General features: G+C 53.5%; 1 protein-coding gene across 2 annotated transcripts; it reads left to right on the top strand.

The window, feature by feature from the left end:
* Nucleotides 1–389: 389 nt before the first annotated feature.
* On the top strand, nucleotides 390–27,907 carry PTGER3 (prostaglandin E receptor 3). Of its 2 annotated transcripts, XR_010303076.1 has the most exons (3): nucleotides 390–1,354; nucleotides 10,743–12,615; nucleotides 27,153–27,907. XR_010303076.1 is itself a non-coding variant. In XM_064147503.1 (2 exons), exons 1-2 carry the CDS (start codon nucleotides 515–517, stop codon nucleotides 11,028–11,030), a joined length of 1,128 nt encoding a protein of 375 aa, XP_064003573.1. In that variant the 5' UTR covers nucleotides 390–514; the 3' UTR covers nucleotides 11,031–17,614. The 2 variants fall into 2 exon arrangements, 1 of the variants encoding a protein (XP_064003573.1); XM_064147503.1 differs by lacking the exon at nucleotides 27,153–27,907 and having other exon boundaries at nucleotides 10,743–17,614.

Raw genomic sequence — 27,907 nt, 5'->3', positions numbered from 1 at the left:
TGCTGGGAAGCGGCCGGGGCAGCCCCTCGGCACTGAGGGAGCCATCCCCGCTCCGAAGGGAGTCATTCACGTCCCTGAGAGAGGCGAGCGCGTCCATGAAGCTCTCATTCGCGTCGCAAAGTGAACCATCTACGACTCTGCTGGAGCTAAACGGATCGACTCCGCTCGTAAATCAGGCGCCTACGTCCAGGAAGGAGCCATCCCCGCCCCCTGGGAGCCATCCCGGCGGCGGTGCACGGGCGATGCTGCCGGCGCCCCGACGCCTCCTTGGCGGCAGGGCAGCGCTCGCAGTCCGGCGGCTGAGGGCGGCGCGGTGGGGGCCGGAGCTGCCCCGCCCGTCCCCTCCCTTTGGGGCGGGAGGCTCCGTCCCCTCGCACTCCCCTCCCGCCCCGCTTTATAGCTGTTGCCTCCCGCTGCTCTCCGCGCCTGCCGCTGCCTGGTGCGCCGCTCGCTGTCCAGCGCCATGGAGCGGCCCCTCGGCTCCCCGCTGCCGCCTCCGCGGTGACCCTTTGCCATGAGCCCCTGGCAGCAGTGCCAGGGCGGCCCCAACCGCACCGAGCCCAGCGCCATGGGGCATCTGGGCAACGGGACAGGGCGGGCGGCCGCCGCCGACAGCTGCAGCGCCGTGTCGGTGGCGTTCCCGCTGACCATGATGATCACGGGCATCGTGGGCAATGCCCTGGCCATGCTGCTGGTTTCCCGGAGCTACCGGGCTAAGGAGAGCCGGCGGAAAAGGTCCTTCCTGCTGTGCATCGGCTCCCTGGCGCTCACCGATCTGCTGGGGCAGCTGCTCACCAGCCCCATCGTCATCTCCGTCTACTTGGCCAACCGCTCCTGGGACGCCGTTGACCCTTCCGGTCACCTCTGCTCCTTCTTTGGCTTCAGCATGACCGTCTTCGGGCTCTGCCCGCTCTTCATCGCCAGCGCCATGGCCGTGGAGAGGACGCTGGCCATCCGCGCCCCGCACTGGTACGCCAGCCACATGAAGACGCGGGTGACAAAGGCGGTGCTGCTGGGCATCTGGGTGACCGTGCTGGCCTTCGCCCTGCTGCCCATCGCCGGGCTGGGCCGCTACGCGCTGCAGTGGCCCGGCACATGGTGCTTCATCAGCACTGCCGGCGGCCAGCTCGCCGGCAGCCACTTCTTCGCCTGCGCCTTTGCCGTCCTGGGGCTCCTGTCCCTCGTGGTGACGGTGGCTTGCAACCTGGCCACCATCGAGGCCTTGGTGTCTCGGTGCCGGACCAAAGGGGCTGCGCCGCGCTCCAGCAAGCAGTGGGGGAGAATCACCATGGAGACACTGATCCAGCTCTTGGGGATCATGTGTGTGCTCTCAGCCTGCTGGTCACCGCTGCTGGTAGGTCACCTCGCACGCACGCCGGGGGTTAGCCCCAGACCTGCTCCCTCCTTCCTCTGCAGCTGGAGGCTTCCAAGAGGAGCCTCGGTTCAGGTTCTTAGAGTAACCTCTGTTTCTCAAAGCAATGTGCTGCTTGTGGCCAAGAAGGCCAATGGGATCCTGGGGTGCATGAAGGAGAATGTGTCCAGCAGATCAAGGGAGGTTCTCCTCCCCCTCTACTGTGCCCTGCTGAGACCTCATCTTGAGTACTGCCTTCAGTTTTGGGCTCCCCAGTTTAAGAGGACAGGGATCTGCTGGAGAGAGTCCAGTGTAGGGCTGCAAGAATGATTAGGGGCCTGGAGCACTGCCTGAATAGAGACTGAGGGCTCTGGGGCTGTTTGGTCTGGAGAAGAGAAGACTGAGAGGGGTTTTAAGAAAGGTCTATCAATACCTGAGGGCTGGGGGACAGGAGGCAGGGGACAGGCTCTGCTCACCTGCTCCCTGGCATAGGACAAGGAGCAATGGGTGGAAGCTGCAGCACAGGAGGCTCCAGCTCAACACAAGGGGGACTGTGAGGGTCCCAGAGCAGTGGCACAGGCTGCCCAGAGAGGTTGTGGAATCTCCTTCTGTGGAGCCTTTCAAGGCCTGTCTGGATGTGTTCCTGTGTGACCTGAGCTAGATTGCATGGCCCTGCTGTGGCAGGGAGGTTGGACTCGATGACCTCTTTGGGTCCCTTCCCACCCCTGCCATCCTGTGAGCCTGTGGTTCATGAAGTGCGTGGCTATGAATGGCCAGTGAGAAGAAAAAGCAGGGACTGGACAAAGTTTGGGGGATATCAGGTGTGGAAAGCTGAGGAGAAGCTAGGAGAGGTCTATCAGGATAGCCAAAGTGCAGCTTGTTTGGAAAAAAGGCAAAGGAACTGGAGCCAAAAGGAGGGACCTTGAGGAAAGTGAGGGTCTTGTACAGGGGAGAAAGACAGAAGGAAGGAGACTGTGGGTCTGGGAGAAGGACACTGAAGTGGCAGTGCTTACGGCAGGGAGCAGCAGGCACCAAGCAGACGTAGAGAGGAGCAGCTGGTGCTGGCTGCAGAGGCAGGGAGGACAGGTTGTGCTCCTGCTCATCGTCTTCTGCCTACTCCATAGCACAACAGGGGTCTGGAGATGGTGGGACAAGGGGAGCCAGAGCTTTCTGTCCCTCTTTTAGGGGAACCTGTGAGGTTTATCAAGACCTTACAGTGATGGAGCCCTGTGCCCGGGGGGAGCAGCCATTGACCATCTTTGATATGCTCCCATCTCGTAACAAAGCTTCCTTTGGCGCTTCCTGAGCGAGCCAGCACTCAGGGCTTCGTGAGGGCCTCCTGCTTGTCACCATATCTGGTGTACAGCAGCACTCTGAGCTTTTTCTTTCTGTTTTTAAGGACCTTTGCATTTCTTTCCACCTCTTTGTTATTCCTCACTTTAACACCCTTTCTTCTCAAACTGGGTTTTCCTAGCATCATAGAATGGTTTAGGTTGGAAGGGACCTCAAAGCTCATCCAGTTCCAACCCCCCACCATAGGCAGAGACACCTCCCACTAGAACAGGTCCCTCAAGGCCTCATCCAACCTAGCTGGAAGGTTCCTCATGAACCTCCCAGTACCTGAAGGTGGCTACAAGAAATGTGGGCAGGTCCTTTCCAACCCAAACCATTCCATGAATCTATGAGTTGGGAGTAGAGGGGGGCTTTAGCCATGCCTTGTGCTGACATGTGGGACAGGAGCACGCCCAGGAAGCCAAATACCCCATCTAAAAGGAGACAACTTCTGCTGTCATCAGTGGATCCGTGAGCAGCAAAGGGCTGAAGCTGGCTATGCTAATTCTGAAGCTGCTTGAGAGACTCCAGCACAGAGCCACAAAGATGATTAAGGAAGTTGAAAATCTTCCTTATGAGGAGGGCCTAAGGGAGCTGGGGCTTTATAGACTGGAGAGGAGGAGACTGAGAGGTGACCTCACCCATATTTACAAATATGTAAGAGGTGAGTGCCAGGAGGCTGGAGCCAGTCTCTTCTCAGTGTTGCCCAGTGGCAGGATAAGGGGCACTGGGAGGAAGTTGAGCCATAGGAAGTTCCATGTGAACCTAAAGGGGATTTTTTTTCCCTGTGAGGGTGACAGAGCACTGGAACAGGCTGCCCAGGGAGGTTGTGGAGCCTCCTTCTCTGGAGATACGAGAACCATCTGGATGTGTTCCTGTGTGATCTGCTCTAGGAGATCCTGCTCTGGCAGGGGGGCTGGACCAGATGAGCTTTGAAGGTCCCTTCCAGCCCCTGATATTCTGTGATTCTATGAAGTTATGGGAAACTGAATGTTTTATGGCCAGAGAAGGACTTTTCCTCCTTGAGCACAGAGATCTTGGGGCTGAGACCAAGAGGAGGGGCAGACAGCACTGACAGCTGACGAGGAGGAGGTAAAAATGGAAAACAAATTAGTAATATTACCCTTGTAAATTAGTTATAAATTCCACCCATCTCCAAACTGACCCTGCCCCGAGGTGAGCCAGAGGCTGGCAGCTAACTTCCTAGAGATCATTAACAGCTTCTGACGAAGGCAAAATGTGAAAGCAGCACTGCAAATCCAGTGAGGACTGCAGAGCAAAGCAGCATGTCCTGCCCCTCCAGCAGCATGTCCTGCCCCTCCAGCCTGGTCACATCTAGAGAAAAGCTCTCAGGTGAGGAATTTTGTTTTTTCTTTTCCTTCAGAACCTGAGTGATCAGAAAAATCAGCGAGGGGGCCGAGTGGCTGGAAAGCTGTCTGGTGGAAAAGGGCCCTCAGGGTGCTGGCTGACAGCTGACTGAATATGAGCCAATGTGTGCCCAGGTGGCCAAGAAGGCCACCAGCATCCTGGGTTGGATCAGCAATAGTGAGGCCAGCAGGAGCAGGGCAGGGATTGTTCCCCCTGGACTGGGCACTGCTGAGGCCACATCTCAAGTCCTCGGTTCAGTTTTGGGCCTCTCACTCCTGGCAGGACATGGAGAGAGGTTCTCCTCCCTCTCTACTCTGCCCTGGTGAGACCTCATCTTGAGTACTGCCTTCAGTTTTGGGCTCCCCAGTTTAAGAGGGACAGAGATCTGCTGGAGAGAGTCCAGTGGAGGGCTGTGAGGATGATGAGGGGACTGGAGCACTGCCTGATGAAGGGAGACTGAGGGACCTGGGGCTGTTTGGTCTGGAGAAGAGAAGACTGAGAGGGGATTTAATCAATGTTTATCAATACCTGAGGGCTGGGGGTCAGGAGAGGGGGACAGGCTCTGCTCACTTGCTCCCTGGGATAGGACAAGGAGCAATGGATGGAAGCTGCAGCACAGGAGGTTCCAGCTCTAAACCAAGGGGGAACTTCTTGACTGGAAGGGTCCCAGATCACTGGCACAGGCTGCCCAGAGAGGCTGTGGAGTCTCCTTCTCTGGAGACTTTGAAGGTCTGTCTGGATGTGTTCCTGTGTGGTCTGAGCTAGACTGTATGGTCCTGCTGTGGCAGGGGGGTTGGACTCTGTCTTTATGCAACTCTCGAAAGGATGTTGGAATGAGGTGGGCTTTGCTCCCATCTCCCAGGGAAGAAGCAACAGAACAAGAGAAACCAGGTTGGCCCAGGGAAGGTTTAGGTTGAACAGGAGGAACAATTTTTTTTTCTCCAAAAAAAAGTTGCCAAGACCTGTCCCAGGCTGCCCAGGGAAGCAGTGGAGTTGCAGCCTCCAGCAGGGTTGCAAAGCCTTGGAGATGAGGGATATGGTTTAGTGGTGTCCTGGCAATGCTGGGTTAGTGGCTGGACTCCATGATCTCGAAGGTCTCTTCCAACTCAACCATTCTGTGTTTCCTCTTGGTGGTTTGCAGGTTTAACGGTCAGAAGTCAAAGCTCTGCAGAGTGTGTGTGTGGGAAGTGTTAATGGGATGAGTTAATGGAGCAGAACCTTGTGGGAAACACCCCTGAGAGCTCCAGAAGGCTCTTGGGCTGCTGCTAAGAGAAGGAGGGGAGGGCTCCTCTGAACCTTGGCTGTGGAAGGTGACCTGACTACTTGGCAAGGAGCTTGATGCTTCCAGTGAAAGGCAGGGCCAGTTGAAGAGCTACTGCTTGGCAGTGCTTTCCATGTGTGTTATGGTTGTGTGGAGGACTCCTGTCCCTCGGGGCGACATGAACGTGAGCCAAAGTGAAGTTGTGAACCAGCAGCCACACTTGAAAGCATGGAACTTCCTCTGTGGAGCTCTGCAGAGCTTCTCTGTCTGGGCAGCTTTTTCTCCAAGCTTTGTGTTCTGCAAACCAGGCTGGTGCAGGGTCTGGAGAACAGATCTGGTGAGGAGCAGCTGAGGGAGCTGAGGTTGTTCAGCCTGGAGAAAAAGAGGCTGAGGGGAAACATCACTGTTCTCTGTAACCCCCTGGAAGGAGGCTAGAGCCAGGTGGGGGGTGGCTCTTCTCCCTAGTGTCAGACAGTTCTATAACTGCAGGATTTTTGTACAGAGGATTCAGGTTTTCTGTGTCACTACAAAGTACAAAGCAGGTCTAGGAGGCTGGATTTCTGGAAGAGAGCCCATGGAGTGATGCAAGTGCATACCCAGAGAATGGCTGGTGGTGGAACTCATTTAACCTGCAGCTGCCTCATCCAGCAGCTGTAAGAAATGGAGCTGGAAGAGGAATCCAGGGATTTTCAGACCTTTGTCATAGAATCAGAGAATTGTTTGAGTTGGAAAAGACCTCCATGATCATAAAGTCCAACCATCAGCCCAGCACCACCATGGGCATTAAACCATGTCCCCAAGTGCTATGTCCACAGGTTTCTTGAACACCTCCAGGGATGGGGACTCCACCACCTCCCTGGGCAGCCTGTGCCAATGCCTGACCACTGGCAGGAAATAAATTGTTCCTCATGTCCAACCTAAACCTCCCCTGACACCAATTCAGGCCATTTGCTCTCATTCCGTCACATAATACTAGGGAGAAAAGACCAACCCCCAGCTCAGTCCTACCTCCTTCCATGGAGTCATAGAGAGCCAGAAGGTCTCAGACCCCTTCCCTCCAGGCTGAGCACCCCCAGTTCACAGAATCACAGAAACAGGCAGGTTGGCAAAGCCCCTCAGGATCACCAAGTCCAACCTAGAACCCTACTCTACAAGAGTCACCTTCAACCATAGCCCTGAGCACCACATCCAAACCAACCTTAAACACATCCAGGCTGGGTGACTCCACCACCTCCCTGGGCAGCTCATTCCACTCCCTGAACACTCTCTCTGTGAAAAACCTTTTCCTAATGTCCAATCTAAACCTACCCAGCCTCAGCTTGAGGCCATTCCCCCTTGTTATGTCTCCAATTAGCTGTGGGAAGAGCCCAGCAGCAGCCTCTCCACAGTGTCCCTTCAGGTAGTTGTAGACAGCAATGAGGTTTCCCCTCAGCCTCCTCTTCCTCACACTAACCATCCCCAGCTCCCTCAGTCACTCCTCCACATACTCAAATTCCCTAGAAACCCAGACCCTGTAGGTCTCCCCTCAGCCTCCTCTCCCACAAACTAAACACTCCTGGGTCCCTCAACTGCTCCTTCCCAGCCCTGTTCTCCAGACCTTTCATCAGCTTCATTGCCTTTCTCTGGACCTCTTCCAGCCCCTCAATGTCCTTCTGTGAGTAAGGGGCCCATAACTCAACGCAGGATTCAAGGTGTGGCCTCACCAGGGCACAGCATAGGAGACAATCCCTTCTCTGCTGCTGCTGGCCACACTATTGCTGATCTAGGCCAGGATGCTGGTGGCCTTCTTGGCCACCTGGGCTCGTGGCCGCTGCTGGCTCATGATGCTGTGGGTGCCTCTGCCTTAGCAGTGGGGTCAGACTGGGTGATGTCCAGAGCTCCCTTCCAACCCCCACCATGCTGGGGTTCTGGGATACTGGGAGTGCCAGGTGTGGTGTGGCTTCCTTTGGCTCGGAGCGGGCACAACCATTCACTCTTTGACTCTTTGCTGCTGCCTTTCGTGTCCTGGCAATGCTGCATCCGCATCGGGAGGGCTCAGGGTTCAATGTGGTGATCTTGGAGCTCTTTTCCAAGCAAAGCAATTCCATGATTCTGTGATCAGGAGGTGGAGGATGCTGGACTCTGGTGGGCACAGCAGGCAGATGCTGTGGCAAGGTTGCTCCAGCTGTGCCGGTGTCCTAAGCAGCCCGGAGGGAGTGGGGGCGTTGTGGATGTGTGGCTCTGGTGCAGCAGTGGCTGCGTGATGTGGTCTGCAGCTGTCTGTCCCCAGCCTTCTAAAACGTTTTACCAAGGGCTCCTTCTTTTCCTGTTGATGTGAATGAAGGGCAGAGGCTGGAATCCTCAACTGCTGCTATTTAAAGGAAGAACAATAATTCTCCTGTCCTGCTGGGGCCTTCCAGGCCCATCTCAGTCTGTCCAAGGTCAACAAAATGTTATTGAGCACCCAGAATATCTCTTTGAATGGAAAAATGCTCCCACAAAGCCTCTGCTTCTGCTCACTCCTGCTCTGCCTGTCCCACAGCAGCCCAGATGTGAGCTTTCTGTCTGACACTTCAGCCTGCTGTGGGAAACCTTGGCTGGGGTCACTGGGGTTGGGCTGCTGCTGGTGCCCATTGCCTTGGCTCTTTCACAAGGATGGAGACAACCAGTTGGGCAGGGCTGTGAATCACTGACTGCTGTGGGCTGTTGGCTGTGCTTGCAGGACTGGCTGGCAGCTTCTTCAGTGTGTGCTAGCCCTGAGCTTTGCAGAGACAGTGGAGGAGGTGTGTGTCAGAGCCACTCTGGGTAGCATCCATCTCCTTGACCTACACAGCAGAGACACCAAAACGTGGACCTGCAGGACTTGTGGACAGTAAAGTCAGTCACAGAATCCCAGCTTGGTGAGGTTGGAAGGGTTTAGGCTATCAGGCAGTGCTAGGACTGGGGAAAATGGAACAAAGCTAGAAATGGGTAGATTGAGCCTGGATGTGAGGAGGAAGTTCTTTGGCATGAGGGTAGTGAGAGCCTGGAAGGGGTTTCTCATGGAGGTGGTGGAAGCCTCATCCCTGGAGGTGTTTAAGGCCAGGCTGGATGAGGCTTTAGATGCCCTGATCTAGTGTGAGGTGTCCTTACCCATGGCAGCAAGGTTGGGACTGGATAATCCTTGTGGTCCCTTCGAACCCTGACTGATTCTATGATTCTATGACCTCTGGGGACCATCCAGTACAACCTTCCTGCTAAAGCAGGAGCACCCATAGCAGCTTGCCCAGCATCACAGTGGTTAGCTGGGGTTGGAAGCTCTACACACAAAGACACTCCACAACCTCTCTGGGCAGCCTGCTCCAAGGCTCCAGCACCCTCACAACAAAGAATTTTCTCTTCCTGTTTAGGTGGAAGCTCCTGGGTTCCAGCTTGTGCCCATTGCCTCTTGTCCTGTTTCTGGGCACCACTGAGAAGAGTCTGGCCCCATCCTCTTGCCCCCTACAGGTCCTTTAGCTCTTGCTGAGCATTGATCAGATCCCCTCTGGGGCTGCTCTTCTGCAGGCTCAGCAGCCCCAGGGCTCTCAGCCTCTCCTCCTCACAGAGATGCTCCAGGCCCCTCAGCAGCTTTGGAGCCTTCACTGGACTCTCTCCAGCAGTTCTGTCTCTCTTGAACTGGGGTCCCAGAGCTGGGCCCAGCACTCCAGCAGTTCAGTTGCCCCCCAAAATCAACCTCTGTGTAGCTGTAGGCTCTGGGGTCAGATCTTGTGTACTGGGGGTATGGGAAACATCAGCTGTGGAATCTTCTACATAGATAGCACACTTTACAGTGTGAAAAACATCTTTTAGCCATGGAATTTTTGGGCATTTTGGGAACCAGACTCCTAAATCCATCTCTGTTCAGTGGGGGAGCTGAACTGTGGAGGGGGGAGAAGGAAATGTAGGTCAGGTGGCCACAAAATGCTGTCTGTGGCTTTCAGTAGAGGAAAATGTGGAGGATTTTGTTGACTTTAAAAGGTTTTCTTGACTCCCAGCCCAAAACTCTCATGTTAAACTTTTTTTCTTTTCATTTGGCTCAATTCCTAACCTTAAACTCTGAATTCCTACCTTCAGAAGTCATAGAACAAAGCAGCTTTTGAAAAAGTGAGGACATTTTGGGATTGGAAGTTCTTTTTGCTGAGCTTTGCTGCTCCAAACAACCTTCTGAGGAGCTCAGCTGGTGAAGGAATATTTCAGTTCTTCCCTGTAATTGTGGTAGTGTCAGCATGGGGAAATGAGCCTCGAGAAGTCACTTCTGCAAGGTCAGCAATTTCCCTTTCCAGCCAAGGTCCTCTTCATAGATTGGTAGAATTCTAGAACGGCTTGGGCTAGAAGGGACCTTAAAGTTCATCCAGTTCCAGCCCCTCCTGCCATGGGCAGGGACATCTTCCAGTAGCCCAGGTTGCTCAAGTCCTCATCCAGCCTGGCCTTGAACACCTCCAGGGAGGGAGCATCCACAACCTCCCAGGGGAACCTGTTCAAATGTGTCTTGAAGCTCTAGAGTATAGCACACAGCTTCCTGTGTAGGGCAAGCAAAGGCCACAGCCTCTGCTGCCTTCTTTCAGCATGGGATCTGCAAGAGAACCTGCTGACAGCTGGAAGGTGATGTGGTTGTCTCTCCATCCCCACACTGAGCTCCTCTGATCACACTTTGAATTGGTTGAGAGAGAAAAAAGGTTTTTCAACAACAGGTTGCTTGACAACTTGCTCAGCATTTTCCCCCAGCTGTGGGCCCTCGTGGCCAAGAAGGACAATGGTCTCCTAAGGTGCTTGAAGAAGAGTGTGGCCAGCAGGTCAAGGGAGGTTCTCCTGCTCATCTACTCTGCTCTAGGGAGGCCACAGCTAAAGTCCTGGGTGCAGTTCTGTGCTTCCCACTTCAAGAGAGACAGGGAATTACTGGACAGAGTCCATCTCCAGAGATGCTGAGGGCCCTGGAGCATCTCTGTGAGGAGGAAAGGCTGAGAGCCCTGGGGCTGTTGAGCCTGCAGAAGAGCAGCCCCAGAGGGGGTCTGAGCAATGCTCAGCAAGAGATAAAGGACCTGTAGGGGGCAAGAGGACGGGACCAGACTCTTCTCAGTGGTGCCCAGGGACAGCACAAGGGGTGAGTGGCACAAAGTGGAACCATCTGAACAGGAGGAGAAACTTGTTTGTTGTGAGGGTGCTGGAGCCCTGGAGCAGGCTGCCCAGAGAGGTTGTGGAGTCTCATTGCCTGGAGAGCTTCCAACCCCAGGTGGGCATTGTGATGCTGGGCAAGCTGCTGTGAGTGCCCTGCTTTAGCAGGGGGTTTGCAGTGGCTGATCTCCAGAGGTCTCTTCCAACTCCACCATGATGTGGTGCTGTGATTTCGGTTCCAGAGCTATTTATTTTGTAGTGTCACACAGGCATAAACAGGCTCTTAACATCTGTCCTTTTTTTCCTCCTGACTTCCCTTAGATCATGATGCTGAAGATGATCTTCAGCCACACATCATTTGACCACTGCAAGAGGTTCTCCAGCGAAGGCCAGAGCCCAGAACTGCACAAGGAATGCAATTTCTTCCTGACGGCAGTGCGCTTGGCCTCACTGAACCAGATCCTGGATCCCTGGGTTTACCTGCTGCTCAGGAAGATCCTCCTGCAGAAGTTCTGCCAGGCAGCCAACGCTGTCTCCAAGTGCTCTAACAACGAGTGGAAGGAGAGGTCCATCACCTTGTCAGAGGAGATCCGACGGCCAGCAGCTTGAGGGAGCGCTGCTGCGTGGGCATGGAAGCTCCTCCTGCCATGCAGCAGTGGAAACCTTGCTGGGAATTGGGCTCTCTGTGGCACATCAGCGTCTGCAGAAGCAGCTGAGAATGGTGTTACTGGCTGGGCCTGGGGGTGCTGGAGCCCTGCAGCAGGCTGCTCAGAGAGGTGGTGGAGCCTCCTGGAGTGATTCCAAACCCACCCAGCCATTGGGAGCCTGCTTTAGCAGGGGGATTGGACTGGGTGGGCTCCAGGATTCCCTTCCAACTCCCACTCACTATGCTGGGGTCCTGAGATGTGGTGACTTAGAGTGGCAGACTTCTCCCACCTGCCATCAGTCTCCAAGGCAGAAGGGAGTTTTGTTGTTCCTACCTTCTGTCCATAACTGAGCTGCACAGTGTCACATTGTGGCTGCCCCAGGTGTGGAGTTTGAATATGAAATTTCTTGCTTTCAGGTAGGAACAGGTTGCCCAGGGAGGTTGTGGATGCTCCCTCCCTGGAGGTATTCAAGGCCAGGCTGGATGAGGCCTTGAGCAACCCATTCTAGTGAGAGGTGTCCCTGCCTATGGCAGGGGGTTGGAACCAGCTGAGCTTTCAGGTCCCTTCCAACCTAAACCATTCTGATTCTAGGAAAAATGGGTTTGCTGTCAGGGAACACCTGGAGCAGATTCAGGAGATTAAAGAGACTCACTCTGGAAGGGGTTACCCAGAGAGGTTGTGGATGCCCATTTCCTGGAGATGTTCAAGGCCAGGTTGGATGAGACCTTGGGCAACCTGGGCTAGTGGTGGGGTGGGTTGGAACTAGGTGATCTTGAAGGTCCCTTCCAACTCAGACCGTTCTGTGATTAGCTGCTTCAGAGAGTTCTTCTTTCTCCTTTTTTTTTCCTTTTCTTTTTCTGGAGGGACAAGGGGAGAAAGGGACTAAACAGCCAAGAATTAAAGGAGTCTTCACCTGGATTTTAATGTCATAAACCTGAAAAGATTTTGTCGTCCCATTGAGGAGATCTCATTCTCTTGTGAGATCTGTAGATGTCACGGGTCTCACCACGTGGGTCTGGCCTGGTAGATCCTCACTCTGCATGCAGCTGAAGTCAAGTCATCTGCTGAGGAGGAGGTGGTGCTGGGACGAGCAGCACAAGTGAGAAAGCTTTTGACTATTTTTGAAGCAGCAGCCTGTGAAGTCTTCTCACAGAACAAGCCTGGTGTGGTTGTGGTGGTCTCTGAGCAGATGGAGAGAGTGATAAACAGGTTGTGAGAGAACAGAAATGTTCTTCTTCCTGTTCTGACAGGAGTTGTTTCAGTTGGAAATGCTCAGGTCCAGATCTTGAATGAATACCAAATGGTTTTTAGGTAGTGAAGATGCCTCTTGAAACTTCTTCAGTGCTAAAATGTGAAGTGGCCGAAAAAAAATACCCCAGAAGAGTTTGTTTCTTCTTTCCGTGATCATCTGTGATGATCTTGAGGCATCTCTTCCAATCCCTATCATTCTGTGACTGAGTCATACCACCAGAAGGACAAATCTCAGCTTTGTGAATGCTCAAAATAAAGCAGACTGGAAGGAGCCAAGAAGGGAGGGTATTTGTCAGGTCCTTCTGTGTGCTGGGCTGCAGCAAGAGCAGTGTGGCCAGCAGGGCAAGGGAGGGGATTCTGCCCCTTTCCTCTGCTCTCCTGAGAGCCCACCTGGAGTCCTGTGTGCAGTTCTGGAGCCCTCAACACACAAAGGACATGAAGCTGATGGAGCCAGTCCAGAGGAGGCCACCAAGATGCTGAGAGGGCTACAGCAGCTCTGCTGTGAGGACAGGACAAGAGACTTGAGGTTCTGCAGCCTGGAGAAGAGAAGGCTTTGAGGAGACCTTAGAGTGGCCTTCCAGTATCTGAAGGGGGCTACAGGAGGGCTGGGGAGGGACTACTGACAAGGTCTTGTAATGACAGGATGAGGAGGAATGGGTTTGAACTGGCAGAGGGGAGATTGGAACTGGATGTTAGGAAGAAGTTGTTTGCAGTGAGGGTGGTGAGACACTGGCACAGGTTGCCCAGGGAGGGTGTTCAAGACCAGGTTGTATGAGGCCTTGAGCCACTTGTTCTAGTGGGAGGTGTCCTTGCCTGTGGCAGGAGGGTTGAAACTGGATGATCTTTGAGGTCACTTCCAATCTAAACCACTCTATAATAATTGGAAAACTGAGCTCCAATCCATCCCTCCGTGTCACAGCTGATGTTCAGGACTCTTAGTAGTGGAGAGGTTGCAACTAGATTGTCTTTGAAGTCCCTTCCATCTCAAACCATTCTGTGACTATGACTTTTTTCCTCACTTTCTTCACCCTTTTCCAGGTGACAGCTTCACTGTCTCCTGTTTTATGGCCTCTTGGGTGGAGCTAAGTGCAAACAGAAGAAAATCTAATAAGTGTACAGCAGAGGTACAGAGGGACCTGGCTGGGCTGGATGGAAGTGCTGGGGCCAGTGGGCTGAGGTCCAACATGGCCAAGTGCTGGGTGCTGCACTTGAGTCACACCAACCCCGCAAAGGCTCTAGGCTGGGGGCAGAGTGGCTGGGAACTGCCCAGCAGAGAAAAGCCTTGGGATGTTGGTTGTGAGCAGCTGGAGATGAGGCAGCTTGTGCTTACGTGGCCAAGAAGGCCACCAACACCCTGGCTTGGATCAGCAGTAGTGTGGCCAGCAGGAGCAGGGCAGGGATTGTCCTCCTGTACTGGGCACTGTGAGGACTCACCTCAAATTCTGGGTTGAGTTTCCAACCCCTCACTCCCAGAAGGGCTGGAGGAGGTCCAAAGATCAATGAAGCTGTTGAGGAGCAGCTAAGGGACTTGGGGTTGTTCAGCCTGGAGAAAAGGAGGCTGAGGGGAGACCTTCTGGCTCTCTACAAGTCCTTGAGGGGAGCTTGGAGACAGGTGGAGGTTGGTCTCTTCTCCCTAGTATCAGATGATTCTATGACTGCAGATTTTTTATACAGAGGATTCAGGTTTTCTGAGCCACTACAAAGTACAAAGCAGGAGTAAGAGGCTGGATTCCTGGGAGAGTGACCATGGATGAAAGGAAATGCCCTTGACTTGCTCCAGGGAAGGTTTAGGTTGAACACAAGGAACAATTTTGCCCCCAGGAGGGTTGTCAAGACCTGGACCAGGCTGACCAATGTGGTAGTGGAATCCCCATCCCTAGAGGAGTTTGAAAGCCATGGAGGTGTGGTGGTGAGGGACATGGGCTAGTGGTGCCCCAGCAGTGCTGGGTTAATGCTTGGGCTCCATGGCCTTTGATGCCTTTTCCACCCACAATGATCCTGTCGGTCTAATATCAGAGGGAGGGTGCTGAGCACAAAGGTCTTTTCCAACCCAAATGATCCATCCCATCCCATGCAGTTGTCCTCCATAGGCTGTGTGTCATGAAATACCCAACTCAGGAGGCTCAAAGGCAAACATAGTCCTGGGTCTGCTGGAGATCTTCTGCAGAGAGCTTTCATTTTCCCCCCTCTTCCTTTGTTTGTAGAAGTCATTGCTCAAACAAGAGGCTGGCTGCTGACTTTCCTCCTTCTGCTGCTGCCTCGTCCAAGTCCTTATCTTAAGATCAGCCAAACAAAACTATTTAATCTGACAGCAGAAGCCACTGCCTGCATCCATCTCATTTTATCTGGGTGGCCTTCAAGTGCAACCTAAGAGGTTGTGTCTGTCTTTCATTCACAAGCCAGCCGCAAACCGCAGGGCCACAGTGCTTCAGACTCTGCCTCTCTTCTCAGTGCCTATGAGCTGAAGGCAATAAACCCTGTTTGCAGGGCCCAGGGAGGTGGTGAAGTCACCATCCCTGGGGGTGTTCAAGAAATATGTGGACATAGCTCTGAGGGACATAGTTTAATGGCCATGTGGCCATGGTGGTGTTGGGTTGATGGTTGGACTGGGTGGTCTTAGAGGTCTCTTCCAATTCTATGATTCTAACCCATTTCAGTGTTCCACTGTCAGAGCAGGATCTCCTAGAGCAGATCACACAGGAGCACATCCAGAAGGTTCTTGAATACCTCCAGAGAAGGAGACTCCACAACCCTCTCCGGGCAGCCTGTTCCAGTGCTCTGTTACCCTCACAGGGAAAAAATTCCTCCTCATGTTTACATGAAGCTTCCTATGCCTCAGCTGCCACCCAGTGCCCCTTGTCCTGGCACTGGGCATCACCCAGCAGAGCCTGGCTCCAGCCTCCTGCCACTCACCCTGCACATCTTTATCACCATTGATGAGGTCACCTCTCAGGCTCCTCTTCTCCAAGCAGCACAGCCCCAGCTCCCTCAGGCTCTCCTCCTAACAGAGATGTTCCATTCCCTTCAGCATCTTTGTGGCTCTGTGCTGGACACTCTCAAGCCCTTCTTGACCTGGTAGGCCCAGAACTGGACACAGTACTGCAGATGTGGCCTCATCAGGGCAGAGTAGAGTGGCAGGAGAGCCTCTTTCGACCTACCAACTTCAGCCCTTCTAATCCACCCCAGAATGGCATTGGCCTTCCTGGCCACCAGAGCACATTGCTGGCTCATGGTCCTCTCATCCACTAGGACCCCCAGATCCTTTTCCCCTTCACTGCCTTCCAGCAGGTCAGCCCCCAGCCTATACTGGTCCCTGAGGTTGTTCTCTCCCAGGTGCAAGACTCTACCTTTGCCCTTGTTGAGTTCCATTCCATTTCTCCCTGCCAACCCCTCCAGCCTGGCCAAATCTGGCTGAATGGCAGCACAGCCTTCTGGGGTGGCAGCCCCTCCACTCAGTTTGGTGTCATCAGCAGTTTGTCCAAGAACTAAGAAGAAGGAGAAATCCAGTGAAAGGATGGACCTAAATCATTCTTTCCTGCAAGAGTGGTCAGGCACTGAAACAACCTGCCTGAGGAGGTGGTGGAGTCCCCATCCCTGGAGGTGACAAAGAAGTGTGTGGCTATGGCATTCTGGGACATGGTTTAATGGCCAGGATGGTGTTAGACTGAAGGTTGGACTTGATGAGCTCAAAAGTCTCTTCCTAGCAAAACAGCTGTATGGCTGTATGATTTTATGTCTGTTTCCTTCACCCTGTGGAACCCCACTTGAAGCCACACCATGCCAGAGCCCTGCAGGTTGGTGTTGCCACTAGCCAGGTCCATTTACTCCTGGGCACTTTGGAGGACAAGGTGACATCAAATGTTTGCTCCTTCTCTTTGGAAGAGCAGCTTCCAGGAGTCAGGTTTGCTCTAACAAATGACTGCAGAAGCCAAAATGAGCCTGTTCTGCTGCCCAGAGTGGCATTGTTCAGTGGCTGGTACACAAGTGTCCTAAAACAAATAAGCCCAGCCACTTGTAGCAGTCATGTCATGGTGACCTCAAGCACCAGCCTGAGTCACTCTCTGCCCAGGCAGCTCTCAGCAGTCGCACTCATGGAGCCTGCAGCTCGTCTGGGATCCTCTGTGGGACAGAGATGGAGAAGTTCTTCCAATCACAGAAGCATTTACATTGCAAAAGACCTTTCAGACTGCCAAGTCCAACTAAGCCTCATGCTAAACCATATCTCCACAGCTTGTGGGTAAGAGCTCTTTGAGTCCCTTCCAACCTCTGACATCCTGTGAGCCTATGAAACCCCTCCAGGGATGGAAACTCCACCACTGCCCTGAGCAGCCTGAGCCAGGCATTGACAATCCTTTAGGGCAAGAAATTGTTCCTCACATTCAACCACAACCTGCCCTGGTGCCACTTGTGGCCATTCCCTCTTGTTCCTTGGGAGAAATCTTTCTGCCAGGAAGAGCAAATCCTCCCCCCCACCAAAACCCCCTTCAGAGCAGCTCTAAGAGCACAGTGCTGCTTTTTCCTGTAGAATCACAGAAAGGTTTGGAATGGAAGGGACCTTAAAGATCATCCAGTTCCAACCATCTGCCATGGGCAGAGACACCTGCCATTAGACCAGGTTGCTCAAGGCCTCTTCCAACCTGGCCTTGAACACCTCCAGGCACGTGGTGATGAGAAAAGCTTCATCCAACCTGCCCTGAGTCAGCTGTGGGAAGGGATTTGTTTAGTTCCAGGGGAACTGGCCATGACCTTGTGGTTCCTTCATGTCAGGGGTGGTTTAACTTTATCTCACTTCAGACACTTTGATTACACCAAGCCTCTCTTGAGCGAAACAGGACACTTGTGTTTGGCAAGAGGCGTTTTGCCCATCTTTGGCTGGGGTGAGATGAAGAAGCCACTTCAAAGCTCAGCAAGTGGGGCAGAACCTCTGCTTTTCACTTGTTTACAGAGGAGGAGTTGAAGCACTGTGCCAGCCGTGGGGGTCACCAGGGAACACAGATGGAGGAATGCACCCACGGATTGCAAGAGTTTCAACCTAGGGGACAGCTTTACCCTCCCACTGAAGGTGTCTTTGTGTTGCCTTTCATTTGGGAAGCCCTTTGTGTTGTGTTTCAGTCCTGCCAGAGCAGTGTTTCTAATGCTGGGTTTGATCTGTTGTGCTTCTGGCTGAGATCTTATGGGAACTGCAGTGCATGGAAAAATTATTTTGAGATCATTGTTTGCCTTAAAAGCTGCCTTGTTTGTGTTCCAAACCCTTGTGTGTCCTATCAGTCAGAATAAAAGTTCAGCAGAACAGCAGTTTGCTGTCTCCTCGACTCCTGCACAAGACACAATGCCACCAGCACAGCCCACCACTGGGCTTTGAACTAGGTGACCTTTGAAGGTCCTTTCCAACCCAAACCAGTCTGGGATTCTATGATTTCAAACATCTCAAACTGAGCTGGAGGTGGGAGCACAGCCCCCAGTGCTCACCCAAGACCCCTCTCTGAGACAATCCATCCTAGCGAGCAGAGCTACAGGATTCTCACCCATTGCCCTCTCTTCTGCCCACTCCCAGCAAGCCACAATGGATGGAGAATGGAGACTGAATCCCAGCATGGCAGAGCTCAAAAGGAACCTCTGGAGATCATCCAGACCAAGCCCCTGCCTCTCTGGGCTGACCATAGACCACAAAATTGTTTTGGTTGGAAGAGACATTTAAGCTCATCAAGTCCAACCATCAATCCAGCACTGCCAGGTCACCACCAAACCATAGCACCACATCTTCACAGCTTTGAAACCCCTCCAGGGATGGGGACCCCACCACTGTCCTGGGAGGCCAGGAACAGACCTTGACAACCCTCAAGGGGAATTGTTTCTCTTGTCTAAACTCAACCTCCTCTGGAGCAACTTAGGAGCATTTCCTCTTGTCCTATCACTCGTTCCTTGGGAGAAGAGACCAATCCCACCTGGTTCCAACTTCCCTTAGGGGAGTTGCAGAAAGCAATGAGGTCTCATCCTTCTCCAGGCTGAACGTCCCCAGTTCCCTCAGCTGCTCCTCACCAGCCCTGCTCTCCAGACCCTTTCAGCAGCTTCACTGCCCTTCTCTAGACCTGCTCTAGCCCCTCAATGTCCTTCTTGGAGCAAAGGTCCCGCTGAGTGGTGAGTGTTCACTTCTGGTTTTCCAGCTCTGCAGTGAGATCCTAGGTTTTGGGCATTTAACTCAAGGTGGGTTTGATGTCATTAGCTGCCAAGCACTGATCCCAGGCTCTCCACCGGCCTGTGGCTGTTGACATTAACGCCCAGGCTCTGCCCCAGCTGCAGGAGAGGTCTGCACAACAAAGGGCTCTCTGCCCTTGGGCAGTCACCCAGGGGATGCTCCAGCAAGCCCTTTAGGAAGGACTTGTTTCTCCTGGAGGACCTCCTGGCAGAAGAGTTGCCAAGAACAGCTGTGATTTGGAAGATGATCTTCACTGAGTGTCCCTCCTCCAAATGTGGCCTCGCCAGGGCAGAGTAGAGGGGGAGGAGAATCTCCCTTGACCTGCTGGCCATGCTCCTCTCCAGGTACCTCAGGAGACCATCGACCTAGTTGGCCACAAGGGCACATTGCTGCCTCGTTGAGGACTTCTTGTCCACCAGCACTCCCAGGTCTGTCTCTACAGAGCTGCCTCCCAGCAGGTCACCCCTCACCTGTACTGCTGCAGGAGCTTCTTCCTCCCCAGCTGCACAGCACTACACTTGCACCTGCAGCCCAGAGAGCAACCAGAGCCTGGGCTGCAGCCAGAGAAGTGTGGGCAGCAGGGCCAGGGAAGGGATCCTCCCCCTCTGCTCTGCACTGGGGAGACCCCACCTGGAGTACTGCATCCAGTTCTGGAGCCCCTGGGACAAGAGGGATATGGAGGTGCTGGAAGGTGTCCAGAGAAGGGCCACGAGGATGATCAGAGGGCTGGAGCTGCTCTGCTGTGAGGAGAGACTGAGGGAGCCAACTCAGTTCAGTCTGGAGAGGCGAAGGCTCCCAGGTGACCTTCTTGTGGCATTTCAGTATCTGAAGGGGGCTACAAGAAAGCTGGGGAGGGACTTTTTAGGCTGTCAGGTAGTGATAGGAGTGGGGGGAATGGAACAAAGCTAGAAATGGGTAGATTCAGACTGGATGTTAGAAGTTCTTCAGCATGAGGGTGGTGAGAGCCTGGCAAGGGTTGCCCAGGCAGGTGGTGAAAGCCTCATCCCTGGAGGTGTTTATGTCCAGGCTGGATGAGGCTCTTGAATATGGTTCTTGAATATGGTCAGCCTGGTCTAGAGTGAGGTGTCCCTGCCCATGGCAAGGGGGTTGGAACTGGATGATCCTTGTGGTCCCTTCCAACTCTGACTGATTCTATGGTTCTATGATCCTATGATCCTATGATTCTATTCTATGATTGAACTTCATGAGGTTTCTCACCCAACTGTCCAGCATATCCAAGTCATTTGCTGTTTCTCTTCTGAAGGTCATTGAATATGGCAGAAACACATTGCACTGTCTCATGGGACTTGGGTCAGGCTTGCTTATCCTAATCACAGAATCACAGAATTAACCAGGTTGGAAAAGACCTCCAGGATCATCCAGTCCAAACTATCACCTAACCCTTCTAATTAACTAACCCATGGCACTAAGTGCCTCATCCAACCTCCTCTTTAAACAACCCTAGGGATGGTGACTCCACCACCTCCCTGGGCAGCCCATTCCAATGCCAATCACTCTCTCTACCAACAGCTTCCTCCTAACATCCAGCCTAGACCTCCCCTGGCACAACTTGAGGCTGTGTCCCCTTGTTCTGTTGCTGGTTGCCTGGCAGAAGAGACCAACCCCACCTGGCTACAGCCTCCCTTCAGGTAGCTGTAGACAGCAATGAGCTCTGCCCTGAGCCTCCTCTTCTGCAGGCTGCACACCTCCAGCTCCCTCAGCCTCTCCTCACAGGGCTGTGCTCCAGGCCCCTCCCCAGCCTTGCTGCCCTTCTCTGGACACCTTCCAGCACCTCAACATCTCTCTTGAATTGAGGGCCCAAGGTGTGTCCTGACCAGTGCTGAGTACTAATGATGCAAGCAGAGTCACTGTTCTCTAGAAATCTACTTTAGATGCTCAAAATGTTTAGTCTTAAACCTGCAAAACATGAAAAGCCAATAAATAATAATGCAAAGAAAGTAAAGGAATGGAACTGGATGATCTATGGGTTTAAACTGGCAGAGGGGAGATTTAAAGTAGGTGTTAGGAAAGGGTTCTTTACAGTTAGGGTGGGGAGACACTGGCACAGGTTGCCCTGTGATCTTCAATCATGTTCTGTGACTGTTCCACAACCTCCCTGGAGGTGTTCAAGACCAGGTTGGATGAGGCCTTCAGCAGCCTGTTCTAGTGGGAGGTGTCCCTGCCTGTGGTGGGGGGTTGGAACTGGATGAGCTTTGAAGTCCCTCCTAACCTAAACCATTAAACCATTCTATGATTCTGTTCTTATTCTATGACCTTTATGGTCCCTCCCAACCCAAAACCATTCTATGACTTTATGAAATAAGGGACTGTGTTTGGCCACCCACATGTGAGCTCTGATGCACAGGCTTGGCTGAAGGTCTTATAGAATCATAGAAAGTCAGGGGCTGGAAGGACCTCAGAAGCTCATCTGGTGCAGCCCCCCTGCCAGAGCAGGATCACCTAGAGCAGATCACACTGGAATGCACCCCCACAGCTCTTGAATACCCCCAGAGAGGGAGGCTCCACAACCTCCCCAGGGCAGCTGGTTCCATACACTGAGCAGGGGCTCAGATCTGAGGCTGCAGAGAGTCCTGCTCCTGCGTGTTCCCCAGCCAGCACCCAGAGGTGTGAGCTCGGTGGGCAGCAAGCCAGGCACTGTGACACCCACAGTGACGCAGCAGACCCAGCTGGTGCCTGCACAGTCCCCCACAGGGCAGCAGCTGGGAGGTCATGCAGATAAAAATCTCATCTCTGGAAACCTGTCAGGACCTGTTGTGCTCCACCAGCAGGTGCTGCTTTGGCAGAATTCCATTAACCATCTGCTGGAAGGCTTCTGGCTAAATAATGTGTTGGGACTGACCATGCACAGCTCTGTGGAGAAGGATCTGGGAGTTCTGGGGGGCAAAAAATTCCCCACGAGCCAGCAATGTGCCCTTGTTCCCAAGAAGGCCATTGGGCTTCTGTCGTGCATGAAGAGGAGTGTGGCCAGCAGGTCAAGAGAGATTCTCCTCCCCTTCTTCTCAGCCCTAGGGAGGCCACTTCTGGAGTAACTGGATCCAGTGCTGGACTCTCCAGTTCAAAAGAGACAGGGAACTACTGGAGAGAGCCAAATGGAGGCTACAGAGATGCTGAGGGGCCTGGAGCATCTCTGTGAGAAGGAAAGGCTGAGACCTGTGGCTGTTGAGCCTGCAGAAGAGCAGTAGGATACCTTCTAGAAAGCTTAGAAATGAACTTCTGCCCTAGAGAAATGCTCCCTGGTGGGACAGCACCTGCAGCACCCATCTCTGGGTACACCTCTGCAGCATGGTTTCCTGCAGCTCCTGGCCCTCAGCTTCCCAGCAGCACCAGGATGAGCTCTCCAAGGCCTTCTACAAGGCTTTGCTGCAGCTCCTCTCTTGGTTGATGGTTGGACTTGATGGTCTTAGAGGTGTTTTCCAACTGAAACCATTCTGTGGTTCTCTGCTTGTCAGCACAAGTCATGGCAACACCATCTCACTGCCTGGCCCCAGCCCCCACAACATATCTGCATTCTCCTGGTATCACTTCATTTGGTCTCAGTTTTAAAACAAGCCAACCACCAGCAGAGATATGGTGAGAAAACCCATCAGAGTGCTTGAGACCACTAAAGGTGTGAGGTGGAAGAGATGCAACCACAGAAATCAGATCTCTTTTATCTTGAAGAGCAGCAGAAAGAACATCAGCCAATAGGTCTGCTTGCCCAGAGATGGCAGAAAGCTGCCCCAAAAGGCTCCCTGTGAGGAGAAACAGCTTCATCCTGTGATCAGGAGGCACAGGTCCCTGCCCAGAGGTGCAAGGATTGTCAACCTGGTTTAGCCTGGACATGAAGAACAATTTCTTCTCCTTGAAGGTTGTGAAGACTTGACCCAGACAGGCAGAAGATCTGGAAACGTGGGGGTGAGTGAGCACCAGAGGTCCCACAAGTGATTAACCTCCTCTTGAGCACTTGGAACAAGCCCAAAGAGAGGCAGTGAAGCTGGTGAAAGGGTCTGCAGAACAGGGCTGGGGAGGAGCAACTGAGGGACCAGCTGCCCAGGGAGGTGGTGGAGTCCCCCAGCCTGGATGTGTTTAAGGGTGGTTTGGATGTGGTGCTCAGGGCTATGGTTGAAGGTGACTCTTGTAGAGTAGGGTTCTAGGTTGGACTTGGTGATCCTGAGGGTCCTTTCCAACCTGGATGTTTCTGTGCTTCTGTGAATAACACTGAGGGGCTGGAGCAGGTCCAGAGAAGGGCAATGAGGTTGGTCTGGAGAACAGGGCTGGTGAGGAGCAGCTGAGGGAACTGGGGTTGTTCAGCCAGGGGAAAAGGAGGCTGAGGGGAGGCCTTCAGGCTCTCTACAAGTCCCTGAAAGGAGGCTGAAGCCAGGTCGGGGCTGGTCTCTTTTTCTCAAGGAACAAGAGACAGGAGGCCTCACGTTGCCTTGGGGGAGGTTTGGGTTGGACATGAGGAACAATTTCTGCTGTGGAAGGGTTGTCAGGGCCTGTCCCAGGCTGCCCAGTGCAGTGGTGGAGTCCCCATCCTTGGTAGGGCTTCAAAGCCATGGAGATGTGGTTCTGAGGGCATTGGTTTAGTGGTGCCCTGGCAGTGCTGCCTTAAGGGTTGGACTCAATGATCTTGGACTCCATGACCTTGGAGGTCTCACCCAACCAAAACCATTCTATGATTCTCTCTGTTGGAAGTGTGAGCACCCAACTGCCTGCAGGTAAGGTGCTCTGTACTCAGTGGAGTATTTTAGATCCCACCAATACAGCAAAAGCTTTTGGACAGGGGCTGAAGTACCTCTGGGGGATGTGTGCCCAGGGCAACTTTCTACAGAATCATGGGATTGTTTTGGTTGGAAGAGGCTTTTAAGACCATCAAGTCCAACCATTCTCTAACTCTGCCAAGGCTTATGCTAATCAATGTCCCTCAACACCACATCTCTGCCCCTTTCAAACCCCCTCAACCACCTCCCTGGGCAGCTTCTTCCAGTCTTTAAGAACCCTTTCAAGGACTTTCTCCATAAGCTCCAACCTAAAGATCCTTGAGGACTTCCAAGCAAACAATAGCTCAGACTCATGAAACAACATCCTGCAATCCCCAGGCTGCTCAGGTCCAGCCAGCTTGGGGCTGGTGGACCTTTTCCAACAGCTATTGGTAAGAGCAGCAGGACCGGAAAGATGTTTACAGGCTGAGTCCTGTGGCTCACCACCAATTTAAAGGCATTCATGGCACCATGAAGCTGGGCTGGGATTAATGTCCCTGAGATTCTTGCTCTGAGAAGGGCTGGCTGGGTCCCAGCTCCTTCCTGAGCGTGATTAATCTGCAGCCATTTCTCTGGAGAGCAACAGGTTATAAATTAACCTGCTGCTCCCTCGGTGGGTTCCCAGTTTTCTCCCGGCAGAATCATGGGCACTGCAGTGAGCACCAAGCTCACCAGAGCTTGTCCTGGGTTCAGGAAGCAGTGGGCAGTTATTGTCCCAGCACTGGGACACCAGCACAGCCCAACACCTGCAGCCTAGAGGGTGGCAGTGCTCCCTGTGGGGGCGAATTCAACCCTCCCCCAGCACTGCCGACACCAGGGCTGACATAGGCTTGGTGATTGACCTGCTCCTGGGTGGCAAAATCTCGTGTTGGATGTCCAAGAGCCAAGCCTCCATGCTTGGTTTCCCTCAGCAGTTACATTCCTTGGGAAGTGGGAAGAGAAACTGTCCATTTAACTGATGGTGGGGAGTTGGGATGAGAGCCAAGATCCAGATTTTTCAAGGATGAAGTCAAAAGAAGCATTAATTCTGACTTCAGAATCCTGGAATCCCTGCATAGCAGCACCTCTGGAGATCATCCAGCCCAACCCTGCTGCTGAAGCAGGGGCACCCACAGCAGCTTGCCCAGGAGGAGAAAAATGCCCAGCTGGGGTTGGAATCTCCCTAGAAAAGGAGACTCCACAACCTCTCTGGGCAGCCTGCTCCAGGGCTCCAGCATCCTCACAACCAAGTTTCTCCTTCTGTTCAGATGGATCCTCCTGAGTTCAGGTTGTGGGACATGCCCGTTTTCCTGTCACTGGGCACCCCTGCAAAGAGTCTGGCCCCATCCTCTTGCCCTCCACACATCCTTTATCTCCTGCTGAGCACTGATCAGATCCCCTTTCAAGCTGCTCTTCCACAGGCTCAACAGCCCCAGGGCTCTCAGCCTTTCCTCCTCACACAGATGCTTCAGGCCCCTCAGCATTTCTGGGGCCTCCACTGGACTCTCTCCAGTGGTTGTCTGTCTCTTTTGAACTGGGAAGCCCAGAACTGCAGCTGTGGCCTCACCAGGGAAGAGCACAGGATAGGAGAACCCAGGCAGACCCAGGCTTGGCATCACACTGAAATTCAGATCAGCATCACTGACCCCCAGCACTGATGCTCAAGGTGGATGCACAGCAGCTCCTCTCCCTGCCCTCAGTCCAGCACGGGAGATGAAAGAGCAGCCCTGAGGATGAGCTATGTGGGAGTTGTTGAAATGCATTTTGCTGAGACAGTGTATTTACAGTGTGGGCCTCTCTGTTTTGATAGGAAGCCCCAGTTCTTGTGATTTATGGTAAACACTCTGATGTCACAGAGCTCCTCCAACCTCCCTTCACATCCAGGCTGTTTGCACACAGGGCAGCCGTGGCCACTCTGTGCATCCACCAGGGAAAAGAAAGGCAGATGCTGCAGTGGCTCTTGGGCTTAGAGATGGAAAGAAGGATCTACCCTGCTTCAGACTTCATGGGATGAAGACTTGGGCAACTAAGATGGTGAAAGGTCTGGAGAACAGGGCTGGTGAGGAGCAGCTGCAAGCCTTGGGGCTCACAGAATCATAGAATCAGCCAGGTTGGAAGAGAGCTCCAAGCTCATCCAGTCCAACCTAGCACCCAGCCTTAGCCAATCAACCAGACCATGACACTAAGAGCCTCGCCCAGCCTCTTCTTGAGGTGACTCCACCACCTCCCTGGGCAGCCCATTCCAATGCCAATCACTCTCTCTGGCAAGAACTTCCTCTTAACATCCAGCCTAGACCTACCCCGACACAACTTGAGGCTGTGTCCTTTTGTTCTGTCCCTGGGTGCCTGGCAAAAGAGACCAACCCCACCTGGCTGCAGCCTCCCTTCAGGTAGCTGTAGACAGCAATGAGGTCTGCCCTGAGCCTCCTCTTCTGCAGGCTGCACACCCCCAGCTCCCTCAGCCTCTCCTCACAGGGCTGTGCTCCAGGCCCCTCCCCAGCCTTGGTGCCCTTCTCTGGACACCTTCCAGCACCTCAACATCTCTCTTGAATTGAGGAGCCCAGAACTGGACACAGCACTCAAGGTGTGGCGTGAGCAGTGCTGAGTAGAGGGACAGAATAACCTCCCTGGTCCTGCTGGCCACACTGTTCCTGAGCCAGGCCAGGATGCCATTGGCTGTTCAGCCTGGAGAAAAGGAGGCTGTGGGGAGACATTGTGGCTCTCTACAGCTATTGAGGGTGGCAGAGGCCTTTGAGCTCTCCATGTCCAATCACTCACCTAGAGCTCACAATGCCACCACTGCTGCTAAACCAGCTCCCTCTGCACCACAGCCACACATCTTTTAGACAACTCCAGGGATAGTGACTGCACCACATCCCTGGGCAGCCTGTTCCAGTGCCTGACAAGCTTACTGTGAGGACATTTTTCTTACTATCCAACCTGAACCTCCTCTGGCACATCTTGAGGCCATTTCCTCTTGTATCCCTGCTTCCTGTAGAACCTGGATCTTATCTGCTACACTGCAGCCAAAAGCACTTCATCGTGGCTGCCCTTGAGCAAGAGCATTCCCCTTTGCATCATGACCATGCCAATACCAACAGGCAACAGGTGCAGATGCTGCAAGTCAGGCCAAGCTGGCTGTGGATGTCCTCCTCCATCCTCAGAACATGGTTGGCTCTTTTTCCTGCAAAGCACATTGGTGCCATGGAGGGTTTGGAACTTGATTGTGGTCTGCACCTCCCACACGCACCTGTGGCAGGTCATAGAATCATAGAATGGTTTAGGTTGGAAGAGACCCCAAAGCTCATCCAGTTCCAACCCTCTGCCATAGGAACCTCCCACTAGAACAAGTGGCTCAAGGCCTCATCCAGCCTGGTCTTGAACACCTCCAGGGAGGTTGTGGATGACAGAATCACAGAATGTGACCAAAGATCACATTTTGTGACTCTGATCCACAGCCTCCCTGGGCAACCTGTGCCAGTGTCTCACCACCCTCACTGCAAACTTCTTCCTAACATCCAGTTTCAATCTCCCCTCTGCCAGTTCAAACCCATTCCTCCTCATCCTGTCATTACAAGACCTTGTCAATAGTCCCTCCCCAGCCCTCCTGTAGCACCCTTCAGATACTGGAAGGCCACTCCAAGGTCTCCTCAAAGTCTTCTCTTCTCCAGGCTGCAGAGCCACAACTCTCTCAGCCTGTCCTCAGAGCAGAGCTGTTGCAGACCTCTCAGCATCTCTGTGGCCTCCTCTGGACTGGCTCCAACACTTCCATGTCCTTCTTGTGCTGGGGGCTCCAGAACTGCACACAGGACTCCAGGTGGGCTCTCAGGAGAGCAGAGCAAAGGGGCAGAATCCCCTGCCTTGCCCTGCTGCCCACACTGCTCTTGCTGCAGCCCAGCACACAGTTGCTGTCTGGGCTGCACTCACACTGCCAGCTCATGTTGAGCTTTTCATCACCCCAGACCCCCAGGGGCTTTCCTCAGGGCTGCTCTCAGCCATTCCCCACCCAGCCTGGAGTTGTACTTGGGATTCTACCCAGGTGCAGGACCTTACACTTGGCCTTGCTGAATGTCTTGAGGTTGGCCTGGGCCCACCTCTGCAGCCTGTCCAGGTCCCTCTGGGTGGATCCCTGCCCTCTAGCAAGTCGCCTGTGCCACACAGCTTGGTGCCACCTGCACACTTGCTGAGGGTGCTGGGGGTGCCAAGTTCAGGCCACAGAAGCTGTCATGGGCAGCAGGACAAGCTCCACACACTCTGCCCATTCCCTCAGCACTCCCAGCCTGGGTATCCAGCACAGCCCTATGAAGCTGCTTTGAGCTCACTGACCTCCAGCACCATTCTAAGCCTGGCAGGGTCTGGTTTCAGCCACCTGTTGTCACCCAGAGCCTGCTTGTGACACCTCATTTATCAGGCAGGCAGAGACCTTCAGCTGCCATCACTTTTTGTGAGAAATTACACCTGAACTACTTTTGGCCTGAAAAGCTCTTTTTGACTCCTCTCCATCTTCTCCCTGAGTTTAAGATCCCAAAGCCACCAGGGTGGGTGGCTGGGACCCGTTTCCCTCGCCAGCCCCGAGGTGTTGACACAGCAGAATTATCTGAGTTACTGGAAATGGACTATTCCAGCAGCTATGTCAATAAATTAGGCTGATTA

Source organism: Pogoniulus pusillus, chromosome 8 (genome assembly GCF_015220805.1).
Source record: "Pogoniulus pusillus isolate bPogPus1 chromosome 8, bPogPus1.pri, whole genome shotgun sequence".
NCBI classification, from domain to species: Eukaryota; Metazoa; Chordata; class Aves; order Piciformes; family Lybiidae; genus Pogoniulus; species Pogoniulus pusillus.
Note: the sequence above shows the minus strand (reverse complement) of the source record. Positions and strands in the feature narration are given on the sequence as shown.